Below are 16,620 nucleotides of genomic sequence, written 5' to 3' on the forward strand. Positions count from 1 at the left end.
TGCCGGGTGTGTTTTGGGTCCTGGATGCCGTAGGAAAAGGATACAGCATCAGGTTCCTCTCCTGTCCTCTGCGCTTCCAAGGTGTGCTGCCCACGATGGTTGGGCATCGAGTTGGAGGAATGTCTCTCACTCCTTAGGAAAGGGGCCATAGAGCATTTTCCCCTCCCAGAGCGGGACTCCGGCTTTTACAGCCGATATTTTGTGGTCCCCAAGAAGGACGAGGGGCTGTGTCCGATTTTGGACCTCCGGGCTCTGAACTGTACTCTGAGGATGTACAAGTTCAAGATGCTCACGCTCAAGGTTATCGTGTCCCAGATGAGGTCCAAAGACTGATTTGTGACGATTGAACTTGTGGATGCTTATCTTCACATAGGCGTCCTGCCAGAGCACAGGAAGTTCCTCAGGTTCACGTTTGGGGGGGAGAAGTGTACCAGTATTGTGTTCTTCCTTTTGGCCTAGCCCTTTTCACCATGCACGTTAACAAGGTGCATGGACGCTGCCCTGGCACCATTGTGTCTCCGGGGCATTCGTCAACTGAATTACCTGGACGACTGGCTCACTCTGACCTAGTTGAAGGCTATGGTGGCCAGTCATCGAGATGCTGTGCTTGCCCATATGAGGTCTTTAGGCCTCAGGTCGGACCCAGATAAGTGTGTGCTTTCTCCTTTTCAGAGAACCACCTTTCTGAGTCATTTGCCCACTGAGGGCCTGGTGGACTTATGTCCACTGCTCTAGCTCGTGGAGTAACTCCTCCGCCCATTTTTGTCTGTATTGGGGGCCCGGAATAAGAGTAATCTGGTTTCCAAGCAGCGCCGGGTGCACTGGGTAGTGGAGGCCATTAGCTCAGGCCTATGCGGTGCGCGGTCTTGCCTCGCCTCTCGGCATCAGGGCTCACTCCACTAGGAGTATTGTCTCATCCAGTGCCTCTGGCCGGGGGTGTTCCTTTTGTAGATGTTTGTGCTGCTACTGGACCATTAGGGTGCCAATCATGTGATGTCACGTGAAAATTAAAAATTTGCACAACATGGACATGTGACATATCAAAACACTCAGCACAATGAGGGGAACTGCCTCACGTATATTCTGGCCATGTCACATGACGTCACGTGACGTCGCGTGAAAATCAAATATTTGCACAACATGGACATGTGACATATCAAAACACTCAGCACAATGAGGGGAACTGCCTCACGTATATTCTGGCCATGTCACATGAAGTCACCTGACGTCGCATGAAAATCAATAATTTGCACAATGACATATCAAAACACTCAGCACAATGAGAGGAACTGCCTCACGGGTATTCGGATCACGTCACATGCTCATGTCTGCTCAGCTCCAAAAGTATTGGCACCCTAGCGGTCCAGTAGCTTTCACAATCTTTCTGTCCACTTGCTCCAAAAGTAACACTGATCCTTTTGTCCACTCACCTCTCCAAAAAGCACCGGCCTTTGCAAATACTTGCACCATCAAAGCCAACATCATAGTTTGTCACGACGAACTTTACTAATCTAGTTATTATTATTCTTCTTAGCCAAATTTTTTTTTAAAAAATGTGGCCTAGGTCTTTCGAGCCACATCCACCAAATTCGGTTGTCGTATACCCTGGTCTGAAGTTTTATGTTCTTACTTTTCTAAGCGATCAGAATTCTGGCATTCCCGGTACAGAAGCTCAAAGTGGCCTTTTTTCACATAGACTTCCATTATAAACTTTTGAGGTTTATAACTCTGCAAGTTTTCGAGCGATTTACACTGAACTCAGACAGGTTCTTTAGGACAAAATTTTATTTCGGAGTTCCGACGGAACTTTCGGTTTTCCAGTAGTCAACGATCGAACATCCCATAGACATAGACAGATTCCGAAAATTCCTCCAAGTTCTCACACACGCAGCGTGTGCAGAGCGCAGGCACGGCTCCTCTCTCTGTGTTCTATGCAGTATAATAATAAGTAGAATTCCATAATGATTGCAGTATTGACATGAAATGTCCAAACCCTCAGTAGCCACTTTTTGCCAAAAGTATTGGCACCCCACCGTGTATTCTGGTGACGGTGCTCGAACCACGTGACGTCATGTGTGGCTAAATCAAAAATTAACACGACATGGACATGTCGTATATCAAAACACTCAGCACAATGAGGGGAACTGCGTCATGGGTATTCGGATCACGTCACATGCTCATGTCCGCTAAAGTATTGGCACCCTAATGGTCCAGTAGCTTTCACAATCTTTCTGTCCTCACGTGTATTCTGGTCACATCGCGTGAAAATAAAAAATTTGCACAACATTGACATGTGACATATCAAAACACAGCACAATGAGGGGAATGATGTTGTGAAAATTCTATAATACATTAAGAAGTGCCCCAAAGGAGCATATGTAAGGACTTATTATTATTGATATCATAGGATATATGGGTATAGAGCTCAGATGTCATAATAAGAATGAGTAATTAATTAATGCAAATAAACCACACAGGACTCAGAAGAAGTATAAAAGAGAAAGGGAAGTTTATTGCAAATAAACTTAGTAATAACCAGAGCTATCAGGCCTGGGGGAAGTGGGAGTATAGTCTGGGGATCCAGGCCTGGGAGAAGGGGAAGAGGGAACAAAGCCTGGGGAACCAGTCTCAGAGTTAAAGGGAGAAGAAGCCAAACTAGGAGAGAGAGAGGGAATGTAGGCAAAACGAGGAGATGAGGCACGGGGAGGAGAGGTAGGAGTTGTCAGCCTAGGGCAACAGGGTTCAGCATGTGGACAACCATCTGTTTGTGTCCGCTGATCCACCAGGATAGGAGGCAGAGATGTTTGAGTAGAAGAAGAGTGAGTCAAAGATGCCTGCACAATGTTAAAAGGCAAGAGAGGGTAATCTGGGAGTGTAGGGGAGGACAGGCGCTCCAGGAAAGAGTAGAACTCCTGAGAAAGATGACGCAGCTGATAGCGGCGATAACTGGCCATGACCTCAGCAGGAACTGGCCTCCTATAGGGAGTAGACCGGGAAATCCAGATGGTGTGACCAGGATGAATTGGCTGACCCTGAGGCTGTGAACCTAAGAGGGAAAAGGAGTAGCCCTGATGAGATAAAGGAACTAAGGCTTAAAGAATGCAATGAGCAAGCCCAGTCTAAAGGCCAGACTGAGATCATAATAAAGGTCAAGAGTCTTACAAAGTTTAAGAAAGAGCCAGTATTAAGGACTCCAGCATAGCAATACATACACAGTCATAGCAAAGCTTAGCAACAGCAGCAAAGCAATATAATATAACCAAGTAGGATATGTCAGTTAAATAATATTAACATATAATCATTTAAACATATAATCAAGTAAGAATAGTAAGAGCAGAAATGAGGAAAACTTACTCATTGTAGCTGAGGAGAAGATAAGTCCACGAAGTAAAGGCTGAGCGACAAATGTGATAACAACAAGGAAGTAGAGCTCTCTTGAGCATATTTTTTAATACAATGACGAAAAAGGCTGAAAATAATAGGAAATCGAGAAAGGGGGAAAATCCATATAAGGGCATATGAGTAAGGGTCAGGTGATGACTCTGGAAAATAAGGGGAATTCAGAAAGGCAGGATATGAAGTCACTGAGGGTGCGTATGAGGTAGTTCGGGGAAATAAGGGAATTTCAGAAGAAAGCATGTAAATGATTAGGCGGAGCCTCAGAGAACAACTTGACACATAATGGGAACTTGTATGAAAGTAGGAAGGGTCAAAAAGAGGAGGCACTTAGAAGCGCTAGAGTATATATTGAGGGAAATTTGGAGGGGAAGTTCAGAGTGTTTTCTGTGGGGTAGCTTGGACGGTGAAACCATTTTTGGATGCTGCAGCTCCTTCATTTCTTTTGATACTTTGGTTTTTGTTTTGCAAGAGAGAAGTTTTTGGTGACAAGTGAATGCTCCCTTTGGGTTTTTTCATTTGTTCCTTTTTGACTTAGTGATTTTTGTTTTCTCTGAGCTCAATGGAATGGATGACTGATTGTCTACAATAAAGAAGTTTTTGCTCATTCTCATCCAGGTCTGAGGAGTTTTCTCACTATTTCGACAATTTTGATTATAGTATAATTAGAAGGAATTGATTAAAGTAGTTGATAAAGAGTTATAGTTAAGTATAAATCACCCTTGTGATATGTCAGCTTGGAGGCGGGCTCTAAGTTCCGACAGGAACTGCCTCACATGTATCAGAAATTTTGAATTATTTTCACTATAGAGGCACAAAAGTTGATGCACAATTACAGGCTGGTATATTTCAAGGGCAGGTGATTGTTTTGAAACCATTTTGACCATTTTTAATGTCAGCAAATAATAAAACCTGTTTTTTTACAGGCCAAATTGACCTGAATGCTTATAAATCAAAAATTCTACAATTATCACCATTCTGTGTGTAATATGTATCTATTTTGCCCACCTAATGTCATCTGATCAACCAACAACAGGCTACACACACACACACACACACACACACACACACACACACACACACACACACACACACACACACACACTCAAATACATGACATAGTTTCATGTGAATAAAACTTTGTTTACCTCCTTATGTTTTTTATTATACTTAATGTATGAACGATAAACCTTATGAAATTTTGCCATGTTTTGAGTAAAATAAGCAGAAAGTATTAAATATTATTTTGGATAACCACTGACTGATAAATGTCAAACAGTACTCAGCATATCTCCAGGCCAAAGCTGACTGATGCAACGAAATTCATAAATAAGAGAGAGGAAACAAATATGATGTGAATATGAAAACACAATGTGTGTGTGTGTGTGTGTGTGTGTGTGTGTGTGTGTGTGTGTGTGTGTGTGTGTGTGTGTGTGTAAAGATTGTTGGTAGAAGAAGAAGAGAAGAGAAGATATTGTCCCCATCTGGACAAATGCATATGTGTGAAATATTTCCAAATGATTGTTTTGTTTTTTTTGGAGGCCCAATGAATTGCAATGCCCAATGCTTATGTGTGTGTTTGTGTGGGTGTGTGTCTGTGTGTGTGTGTGTGTGTGTGTGTGTGTAGCATCATTTTGGTAGATCATATTTTTACCTCTGCTAGGCAAAGGTATATCAAAAGTGAGAAATATTTACAAATGTGTAGCTTTTTTTTCTGGAGGCCTAAAGAAATGCAATGCCCAATATGTGTTTGTGTGTGTGCATGTTTGCGTGTGTGAAATGTTTACAAATGTATAGCTTTTGTTTTGTCTGGAGGCCAACTGTATTGCAATGCCCAATGCTTTGAACAGTGTTTGACTGTGTGTGCGTGTGTGTGTGTGTAGCATCATTTCGGTAGATCATATTTTGCCCTCTGCTAGGCGAAGGCAAATCAAAAGTGTGAAATATTTACAAATGTTTGGCTTTTTTTCTTTTCTGGAGGCCTAATGAAATGCAATGCCCAATTTGTGTGTGTGTGTTTGCATGTGTGTGTGTGTGTGGGGGGGGGGGGGGGTGTTTGATGTGTGTGTTTTGGGTGCGTGTGCTAGTGGACATTTTATGTGTGCATTTTTGTGTCTGTATGTATGTTCATTGCGCTGAAAAGGGCAAAAGTGTGACCTATTGCCCCACTAAATGTGGCCGGGTCAAAATGACCCAAGCGGATCCAAAACGCAAAGTATATAGATCACATAGATCAATGAAAATAGACAAAATTACTGTAATTTTACTTGCAAAGTTCATAATTTGGAACAATCCTGGTAAATTTCAGTCAAATATGTGGAAGAAAACCCAAGTTATGACACATTAAAATCTTCCAGCCGGATCAAAAAGACCCAGGGAAAATAGGAAGGTTAATGTATCTTGCTTGTCTTCCAAAAAGTATGAAGCCAATTGTTACTGGATAACAGGAACATATTATTTGTGGTGATTTTTTTTGTAGGGAAGTTATCATTATCAATGCCAAATAATATACAAGTGTATTTCAGATAATGAAACAGTTGGATTCACTTTACACCACATCACTGACCAATGTGTATACTGTATATTAACAGATGATTCACAACAGCTCAGGGAAGGTCGAGGTAAAATGCGACAGCTCAGAGAAGGTCAAGGTGAAATGCGACAACTCAGGGAAGGTCAAGGTGAAATGCCACAGCTCAGAGAAGGTCAAGGTGAAATGCGACAGCTCAGAGAAGGTCATGGTGAAATGCGACAGCTCAGGGAAGGTCAAGGTGAAATGCGACAGCTCAGGGAAGGTCAAGAGGGCCCACACCCTGTCATGGGAGGTCAGGAGAAGGAGATATTTAATGATATAGGATTTTTCATTCAGGCCACAAAATCTGTTGAAGAAATCTTATAGTGTGCGAAATACCATTTACTCAGGAACCACAACAAAAACTTCTAAAACTTCATTTTTCCAGCACAATTCCTTGCTGGCTGCAATATGGCATTCAAACTCGGGTGATTGGAGGAATATGGCTGGTGGTTGGTGTATAGTTTCAACCTTGATGGTCCCTTCTGTGTGTGCTGTGCCCTGTTTGTCAAAGCCAAAGAGAGAAAACAAATGGGAGTTTTAGTAAATGCCCCATTCACAAAATGGCACAAGAAAAGCGTGGTAATAGGCAGCCATTCAACAAAAGCATATCACTTGCCTGCAGTTGAAAATGCAAAGTTGTTTCTCCAAACAGTTGAAAAACCTCAGACCCAAATCTCTGTCCTTATGGACAGTAAGAAGAAAGCCAATATCAAAGAAAACAGGCACATACTCAAGTCTGTAGCAGAGAGTGCTACAGTGGATTGCACTTAGAGGTACATCTGAGAAGCAGAATTCTACTGGCAATCCTGGAAACCTTTTGGCCCTGATGAAACTACTTGCAAACCATGATGAGAAGCTGAAGCAGCACATGGAACAGCCAAAGCTCAGAAATGCCACCTACTGTACCTCTCGCCACAAACCCAAAATGAGATGATTGACATGATAGGAAAGCAAATAATTCAGGCCCAGATTGTGGACGAGATCAAAAATGCACAGATCTATACAGTCATGGCTGATGACGTGACATCCCATAATGTAGAGCTGATGCCATTGTGTATAAGTTTTGTGGAAAAAGACCTAAATATCAGGGAGGAATTGCTGGAGATTTGCTCTCTGCCACGAATCACAGGCAGCCACATTGCAACCACAATTAAGGATGTGCTGAGTCACCTGAACATAGAGATTGGTGATTGCAGAGGCCAGGGGTTTGATGGTGCAAGCAACATGAGCAGTGAAAATGTTGGTGTCCAGGCTCTGATCAAAAGGGATGCACCTAAAGCAGTGTACATGCATTGTAATGGGCATTGCCTGAACCTTGTCATTGCACGCTCCTGTGCTCTTCCAGTTGTGCACAACATGATTGACAAGATGAAGTCTACCATCATATTCTTCACCTACTGTACAGCCCAGAGAGGGAACAACTACTCATGGAGGTTGTACATAAGGATGCACACTCTGTGGGACAGAGGAAACCACTTGTGACAGGATAGAGCTTATTGTTGTGACGTCAGGTAGTAATAGTCTATCGGAGAGCACCGGTGCATATACGCTCCCTCAGGTTCTTGGTCATTGAACGTGCATCATTTTGAGGTGCTCTTCCGGTTTCTGGTTCCGTGTTCAACAGAGGCCGCTAGGTGTTACTGGTGCGGCTAGCTGCGCTACGGTTCTACATTGTTTCCAGTCACCTTCAGATAACTGGGAGGTTAGAGGCTGTTAGCAGCATGGCTAAGCGTTTTTTTTGTGGTCATACAATAGGCTAATGCCGCACGTATGCTTTATCGTAGTGCTTCGCAACGGGAAAAAGAAAAGGGTCAAAACAAACTCTGTTGTACACAAACTCTCAGGTACAGTATGTGTTTTATTCATCTTACGTGGGACACTAGTTTAAATGCCAGGCGTTGTAGTGTTGTTTTGTATTCCCCTGTCAGCATTCTTTCGTTACCCGATGTCCATCTGTATCTGGTCTATTACCGAACCAGTACTGTATCTGTTGATTTGGTGTGGTGGACGGCTGTATTTCTCCGGTATGCAATAGCATTTTATTTAAGGGTTTTGGGGGTTTTATATTTTTAACTTGCACTCATTTACTGTGCGGGACATTTTCTGTTAGGTTCAGGAGGATTTCTGCTGTATGTGCAGTTGAGGCTGCACATTGTTCCCGGGACAACGCTGCTGTTTTGTTCCTTGTTAAATTTCTTTGCTCCTCGCTAAATTGCCTTGTTTTGTAATTGTTTATTTTTGGTTTCATATTTGTTTCTTTATTTATATCAATATTGTTACCTTTCTCTGACCTTGTTAAAGTGTTCATTCAGCCTATCTCAATATAAGAAGCTGTTGCTGACTCCGAAGTCAGAGTGTGGTAATGAGTTATTTTTTTGTGTATTTTATTTAATTATTTGGCTTGAAGTCTGATTTATTTCTTTTGTGTTTTTCTTGCCTTTTTCATATCTTCATTCGTTTGTTTTGTTTTTTGGTGTTCTTGGTTTAAGCATTGTCAATTTTAACGTATATTGTTGCTTTTTGTGTACTCTCTGCAGGAGCTGTAGGCCCAAAGGCCAAGAGGCCTGACTTTCCTTCACTTTTTGAGTGTTTCTGTGCACCATGTGCTGTGTGACCACCGACATTTCACCGAGCACTGAATGAGTGTGTGTGATTGGACACATGCATAATGTGGATATTTAAATCTACTTCTGTTCAGCTGCAGCCCTGCACAAGTTTTGATTTCTCTTTTTGCTTATTTTGAAATATTTTATTTGACTGGCTGTGTTAATAAATATTTTTTTTTTTTGTACTCACGTCTCCTGCTCATTCATTAATTGGTAGAACGAACTTGTGATCCTTATAGTATTGTGAGGTGATTCATATTTCCCTGGGTGAAAGTCCCAGGGTGGCATAGTCTGTTAGTTTTCAAATCTAGGGTTTGCATATCGTGTTTTCTTCCATTTACCACTTTGTCACCCACTGATTGACATATGTCGTACAAGATGGGCAGAAAGACCTAACACATACAGCCACTTTTATAGTGCCTTTGTCTTTATTGTTAAGGCTCTAGAAGTCATCGCACTTGGTCTCCATACAGAAGATTACAGCCAAGATGTCACCACTGGATGGCAGGGCAAATACAAAGCAGAGGCCTATAGTCTCTTGTCTGGGCTCCAAAACTTAGGTTTCATCCTGACCTTTCTCACCGTCTATCAAGTCTTGTCCCACCTTACAGGCATCACAGTGAAGCTACAAAAAACCTCAGTTGACATCGTGGAGGCATTTAGCATGGTACTGTAGATGAGGTCAAGAATATCTACAAGGAGCTACGTGAGACAATTGAGGATGACTTCAACCAGACCTACAAGCAAGCCATCAGGATGGCTGCTCAGATCGATGTTGAGCATACCGATCAACCACGTGTTGCTGGAAGGCAGACACAGAGAGAAAATGTACCTGCTGAAACTGTAAAAGACTACTATCGTCACAACATGGCTATACCTTTCCTAGACCATGTCATATTGGAGTTTGAATCCAAATTCAGTCCTCTATCTGTAACTGCATCAAGGCTCCTGGGTCTAATTCCGTCTAACTCAGGTGTGACAGTGGACATTTCTGAAGTAGTCCAACTTTACCAAGATGACTTACCTTCACCAGATCTGATTGACCACTGAAGTGGCAATACAAGCCATCAGAACAAATGTCAACTTCTCAAAATAGCTTGTACTCTGCCAGTCACCTCATGTGAATGTGAACGGTCGGCCAGCACTCTCCGGAGACTGAACACATTCATGTGTAGCAGCATGGGAGAGGACTGCTTGTCATCCCTGGCTCTCATCCTTACACACTATGACATGCCAGTCAACCTCGATGAAGCTGTGAACATATTCCGCAAATTGCACCTGAGAAGATTGGAACTGCAGTGTACTAAATCCATTGGCAGAGAAATGATGATGAAAATAATTATTAATACTTCAGTAAAGTTCATTAAATCTATTCTGTTCTCAGTCTGGTCTTTAAACTTATGAATTGTGTATGGACTGACAAAGGTGGTACATGAGGAAGCAATTTGACAACAATGCAGTAAATAATTTAGGAAAAGCGTGCTCATTAAGATACCAGCAGACAAGCTAATCCAGAACAAGTTATTGCATAAAAGGTCACCAAAATGAAGTATTTGAACCTCATATAATTAAATACAAAATGAGGAGAAAAACTGCAAAAAGGTCCGTCCCCCCCCCTTCAATAGGCTGGCTACGACCCTGTGGAACCATTTTTTCTTATCTAATGTTTGCATGAATGGCCTGTTAGGGTCTGTATACTTAAAAGTTGTAAGTGTTTGTTTTGTACTGTATTGTACAAGATATAAGATGGCGGCGTGGCAGTAGCACACAGCGGTCACTCCGGATTCAGTATGGTGCTATTTACGTTTTTTACGATTTTCTTTACAAATTTTAGCCCAACTACTACCAGTACATACCAGCAGTGTTCATGTATACAACCGTTTGAAGCTAATAAAATACAGAAACCATGCAACAACCAACCTGCATGATGATGTGCTGGATAGGCTTCGTGATCTTAACTTGCTACGGAGACCATTGTCTTTTGTCATTGTCTTTTTTGTACTGTCTTGTAATTTTTTGTCTACACTGTCTTTGTCCTTCACTATCTTTTCTGTCTTGTTTGTTTTGTCCTGCACTGTTTGCACAGATGCACTTTATGTGGCTAAGACTTACTAAGTCCTTAGCTCTGTCTTTGCTTTTATTTAGCACCACGGTCCTGGAGAAATGTTGTCTCATTACACTGTGTACTGCAACGGCTATATATGGTTGAAATAATAAAAGTTTTTTGAATTGACTTGTAGTTTACTTGTTCTACTTCAGAGGTTCAACTAAGGACACTGTGAGCCTTCCCATATGTACATACATTTAGGGGAGCCTCAAGGATTGAATAATTTGGTATGACCATCCTACAATAAGAGCACATGCCTAGAAAATACATCAGTTGTTTCTTTGTTTTGTGTTTTGGTATGTTCTGAATTTCTTCTAATCTGCTTTTTTCTAAGCCTTTACCTTCTTCTGATATTAGATGAGAATTGTATTTTCTGCTGTAAGAATTGTAATTTAGAAAGCAAGCTTTTGAACTTCTTTTGCTAGGTGACACATCATGGCTATGGTGTCTTTTTCACACTCTACAGTGTGTCCTGCCTCAATGACTATCGTCACACTCACACCCATTGTGATGAAGTTCTTTGAGAGACCTGTCAGCAGGTGCATCAAGACAGCTACCACCTTCACTGAACCCCCTTCAGTTTGCTTATCATCCAAACCGCTTCACGGACAATGCCATTGCCATGACCCTCACCCACCTGGATAATAAAGACACATACTGTATGTGCGAATGTTCATAGTTCAGCATTCAACACAAACACCTGACTGAGAAGTTGAGCCGGCTGGGCCTAAACCCCTCCTTCTGCAACTGGTTTGTGGACTTCCTGACTGGGAGACCTTAGTCAGTCCAGTTCAGGAATAGCCTCTTGAGCACCACCACAATGAGCATTAGGGCCCTGCAGGGCTGTGTGCTCAATCAACTTCTGTTCACTCTGGTGACTCATGAGTGTGTATTAATGCACAGCTTGAACCACTTCATCAAGTTTGTTGATGACACAACCATGGTGGGTCTCATCGGCAAGAACGACAAGTCAGCAACACTGTACAAATCAATCACTATATTGCTGTTTTGCAGACCACATTTTAATACCTCATCAAACAGTTGCTATTACATACAGTGATCAGCTTAAATGAGTATACCACCTTTGAAAAGTAACATTTTTCACAATATCTCAATGAACACAAAAATAATTTCCAAAAAGTTGACAAGACTAAGTTTAACTTAACATCTGTTTAACTTATAACATGAAAGTAAGATTAATAATATAACTTAGATCACACATTTTTTAGTTTTACTCAAATTGGGGTGATGCAAAATTGAGTACACCCCACAACATAAATTATTATACCCAGACAGCATGGTAACATTGATACAATGTTGAGTTTTGATCCAAAACATCATTTTGGTTGAGATTGACATTTCAATGTTTAAGGTGTGTAGGATCAGCATTGAAATTGTGAAGAAAGTGGACAGCACACATGGGTGGAGACATTGGCATTGAACTAACAGTGATTTTAGTTGATGATCAGAAGTTCCCTTTCGGAACTCGAGCTGCGTCAAAACGCTATTGGAACTCCCCTGCGTGACCACGCTCTGAACCACGTGTGTAATCTGACCAATAGGCTTTGGTACGTGACGTCATCGGTGGGTGACTTTGCGTAAACAGGAAGCTACAAATGGCTGCGAGATGGACAAGACACTAGCTTCTGCTCGTTCAGGTAAGCGCTTTTTTTTCTGATACTGTGTTTCTGATCGAGTGATGGCTAGCAGACAGATTTTCCGTAAGTGTGTGTTCTGTGTCCCCGTTTCATTACCGGGAAGGATTCGCACAATCGGATTCGCACAATCGGTTTGCTTGGGAGTGGAGCATGCACAATCGGCTCTCGAGGGAGTCGATTGCTCGCATTGTAGTCGCATGGCTATGTGCACGCTTCGCTCTCGGAGAGCGCTCTTCGAGAAGAGCTCTCTCCCTCACGGCCCTGGTTCCGCTCTTGCCAAGGCACTCGTGGGGATCGCAGGCCAATATAGCAGCAGGATTGGAGGCGGATGATTCCTCTCCAGCCTCGTCTGCTGAATCGAGCTCCTGCTCTCTCGGAGAAGCAGGCCCGATGGATGGAAGAGTGTGGAAGAGACCCTGGCTAGATATCTCTCCCCTAGCATAGCATCATCGCTAAAGGCTCCGGTGTTCCTTACTAAGCCGCTACGTCCTATGTTGGCCTTAGTAGGGAAGGCTTACGTGGCAGCAGGTCAGGCCACGGGCTGCCTCCACACCATGGATGTGTTGCAGGCATACCAGGCTGACCTGCTACGAGATTTGGATGAGAGACTTAGCTCTGGGACCGCTGATATTGAGGAGTTGCGTCGCACTGCCGACTTAACTCTTCGGGCCACGAAACACACGGCGCGGGCTATTGGTCGGTCCATGGCGGCCCTGGTGGCCACTGAAAGGCATCCGTGGCTCACCTTGTCCGACCTCCCAGACAAGGATCAAGCTGTGCTGTTGGATGGCTCCTCCTGAACTGTTTGGCGATGCTGTGACGGCGGTCGTGAACAAGTTCCAGGAGTCTAAAAAGCAGTCAGCTGCATTTCAGCAGTACCTCCCTCGGCGATCTCGTGGGGCTGTTCGGCGGCAACCCCAGACTGGTCCTTACGTAGATCCTGATGGTCTATGGTTGGGGGATGGGGCACACCTCGGTGCCCATCCCACCCCTGCACCACCAGGCCGTCGATTCTGCCACAAGATGTGCTTCAGAGCACGGTTCCCCTTCCAGCGGGCACCTCCCTCCACTTCTGCCCAAAGTCTCGGTATGAATGGGGGAGACCCGCCGCCTCTCAGGAGGTGTCAACAGCCGCAGTACGTTGCTCCAGCCATTCAGGTCATGGAGGCCGGTCTGCCAGCCCTGCCACAAGATGTGCCTCAGGGCGCAGCTTCCCTCCAGCAGTTTGCTCCCCACCTTTCCACCCAAAGGGGGGGCGCCATCAGCTGCAGGGCTCGGCCCCAGCTGCTCTGAGTGGTCAGAGGCCAGCCCCTCGGGGCCGGTTCCCCTGAGGAACTTTCTGACAGCTTGGGAGGAGCTGACCATAGAGGACAGCTACATGGTTCAGTTTGCGTCCTCTCCTCCCCGTTTCAACGGGATGTGTCCATCCCTGGTGGGACCTGAGCAGACTCTGGTCCTGGAACGAGAAGTGCACACACTCCTGAGGAAAGGAACCATTGAGGTTTCCCCCCTCGGTTCGAGAGTCAGGCTTCTACAACCCGTACTTCATCATTCCAAAGAAGGATGGTGGGTTGCATCCCATTATAGATCTACGCTCCTTGAACCACTCTCTCAGGAGGCTCAGGTTCAGGATGCTCACCCTCGAGGAGGTCATGACTCAGATAAGGTCCGGGGACTGGTTCGTCACAATAGATCTGGAAGATGCATACTTTCACGTTTCCATCTTTCCTGCACACAGGAGGTTCCTGAGGTTTGCTTTCGGGGGCGAAGCTTACCAATATTGGGTACTCCCGTTCGGCCTAGCACTCTCGCCCCGCACCTTCACGAAATGTGTCGACGCAGCACTGACCTTGCTGCGCTTCCAGGGCATCCGCATTTTAGATTACATCGACGATTGGTCGATTCTGGCTCAGTCAGAGCGCCAGGCGATTCGGCATCGAGATACCGTCCCCGCCTGCATGAAGGTGCTTAGGTTTCGACTAAACGCCAGCAAAAGCGTGCTTTCTCCAGCACAGAGAACCACTCGGTCAGGATGCAGGCATGGTTGTCACCTGCTCGGGTTGAAGTCATCCTCACCTCTGTCAGGAGAGTGCGGGAAGGCCAGCCACTCACTGTGAAGCAGGTCCAGAGGCTGCTGGGTCTCTTGGCAGCGGTGTCCAGCGTAATTCCGCTTGGCCTCCTGCATATGAGGCCCCTCCAGTGGTGGCTCCGGGGCAGACGGTTTTCTCTCATGGGAAACCCATATCGTTCCATCAAGGTCTCACAGCATGCACTACGAGCCTTGGATGTTTGGAAAGTCCGAAAGTTTCTGTCCCAAGGCCCCATGTTGGGGGCTCCATGTCATCGCGTGACACTAACGACAGATGCTTCCCTCACGGGGTGGGGTGCGGTCATGAGTGGCCACCCCACCCAAGGTCTGTGGAGTGGCCCACGTCTCTCGTGGCACATAAATTGCCTGGAGATGATGGCAGTGTTTGTAGGGTTAAAACATCTCCTCCCGGACCTGCGAGATTGCCATGTATTGGTCCGCATGGACAATACTGCAGTGGTCTCCTACATCAACCACCAAGGGGGTTTCCGATCTCACCCTTTGTACAAGCTAGCACCTCTTGTGGTCTCGGGACAGACTCTGAGGGTCTGGGGGCCATTTATATCCCGGGATGTATCCAGCAGATGCCCTGTCGAGGCAGGGGCCGAGGCCTGGGGAGTGGCGTCTCCACCCCGAGGTGGTGGAGTTCATATGGCGAAGATTCTACAGAGCCCAGGTGGATCTGTTTGTGACCCGGGAGACCTCGCATTGTCCCCTCTGGTTCTCTCTCTCTCACCCAGCCCCGTTAGGTCTGGATGCCATGGTGCAGTCGTGGCCGAGGCTATGCCTGTACGCCTGTACGCCTTTCCCCCGATCGCTCTGCTCCCTGGAGTTCTGGAGAGAGTTCGCTGGGATGGAGTCCGCCTCCTCCTGGTAGCACCTCGATGGCCGGGCAAGCCATGGTTTGCGGATCTGGTGTGCCTACTCAAGGGCCCTCCATGGGAAATTCCCCCCAGGAGGGATCTCCTCTCACAGGCAGGCAGAAACCTGGTGCACCCCTGCCCAGAGCTGTGGAGACTGTTGCTGTGGCCCCTGAGGATGCACAGTTCATAGCGGCTGGTCTTTCTACAGAGGTAGTAGAGACCCTTCTCCACTCTAGAGCTTCCTCCACAAGGAGGTCGTACGCTGCACGATGGTGACTGTTCACATCATGGTGCGTGCACCATGGCCTGGAGCCAGTTAACTGCCCGATCAGCTCAGTGCTGTACTTCTTACAGGAACAGTTTGCCGCTGGGTTAACCCCCTCGAACCTGAAGGTTTACGTGTCTGCCAACACGGCATATAGCACCCTGCCGGTGGGGCAGTCACTGGGTAGGCATCCACTGGTGACACGTTTCCTCCACAGCGCCCGGAGGCTGAGGCCCGGGACGTGACCCAGAGTGCCTGTCTGGGATTTGGCAGTTGTGCTGGCGGCTCTATCAGAGCCCCCCTTCGAGCCATTGACCTAAGTGGCCCTTAGAAGGTGCCTTCGGCCCCCTCACGACCTGTCGTGTTGCAGGCATTCTGCCCTCCTCCATTTACAGCCCCCGAACAGGAGCAACAGAACTGAATGTGTCCAGTGCGAGCACTGGTCACTTACCTCCGCAGGACGAGTCCGTGGAGTAAGACGGAGCAGCTGCTCATCTTCTACGGCCCCAACAGGAAGCGTTTCCTGGCCACTAAGCAGACTTTGAGCAGATGGGTAGTGGATGCAATTGTGTCGGCTCACGAGTCCTCTGGCCTAACCGCACCACTCGGGGTCCGAGCTCACTCCACCTGGAGTGTGGCGGCCTCTACGGCCTGGTCCGCTGGAGTGGCACTCCAAGACATCTGTGACACTGCAGGTTGGTCCACCCTGCTGACCTTCGTCAGGTTCTATGACCTTGACCTCAGAGCAGGTGCAGAGGCCCTCACTCTCTAAGCAGGGTCTGGTCAGTTTGGCGTGATTGTACACTCGTTCCCATAGTGTTTTGATGCAGCTCGAGTTCTGAAAGGGAATGTCTCTAGGTTACGACCGTAACCCTAGCGTCTCGTTCCTCAGGGAACTAGGGTTACGGTCGTAACCTGGAGACGATCATGCAGGTGTGTATCTGTGCAGAGCACTAGAGGATGTTTCCCCATCAGTGGGTATTGTCAGTTCATAACGGGCATTTTCAACCACTTTACCCAATTTGCTCTAAACCACTGGGGGCTTGGTTTAAGGGTGGGCC

The 16,620-nt window shown here is 45.8% G+C and overlaps 1 protein-coding gene across 1 annotated transcript; it reads right to left on the bottom strand.

Annotated features, from left to right (window-relative positions):
• Positions 1-2,324: 2,324 nt before the first annotated feature.
• On the bottom strand, positions 2,325-3,393 carry LOC125138552 (DNA-directed RNA polymerase II subunit RPB1-like). The gene is made up of 2 exons (XM_047800249.1): positions 3,355-3,393; positions 2,325-3,046 (listed from the first exon to the last, which is right to left on the bottom strand). Exons 1-2 carry the CDS (start codon positions 3,356-3,358, stop codon positions 2,526-2,528), a joined length of 525 nt encoding a protein of 174 aa, XP_047656205.1. The 5' UTR covers positions 3,359-3,393; the 3' UTR covers positions 2,325-2,525.
• Positions 3,394-16,620: the final 13,227 nt, after the last annotated feature.

The sequence above is a fragment of the Tachysurus fulvidraco genome, chromosome 14 (genome assembly GCF_022655615.1).
Source record: "Tachysurus fulvidraco isolate hzauxx_2018 chromosome 14, HZAU_PFXX_2.0, whole genome shotgun sequence".
Lineage (NCBI taxonomy): Eukaryota > Metazoa > Chordata > Actinopteri > Siluriformes > Bagridae > Tachysurus > Tachysurus fulvidraco.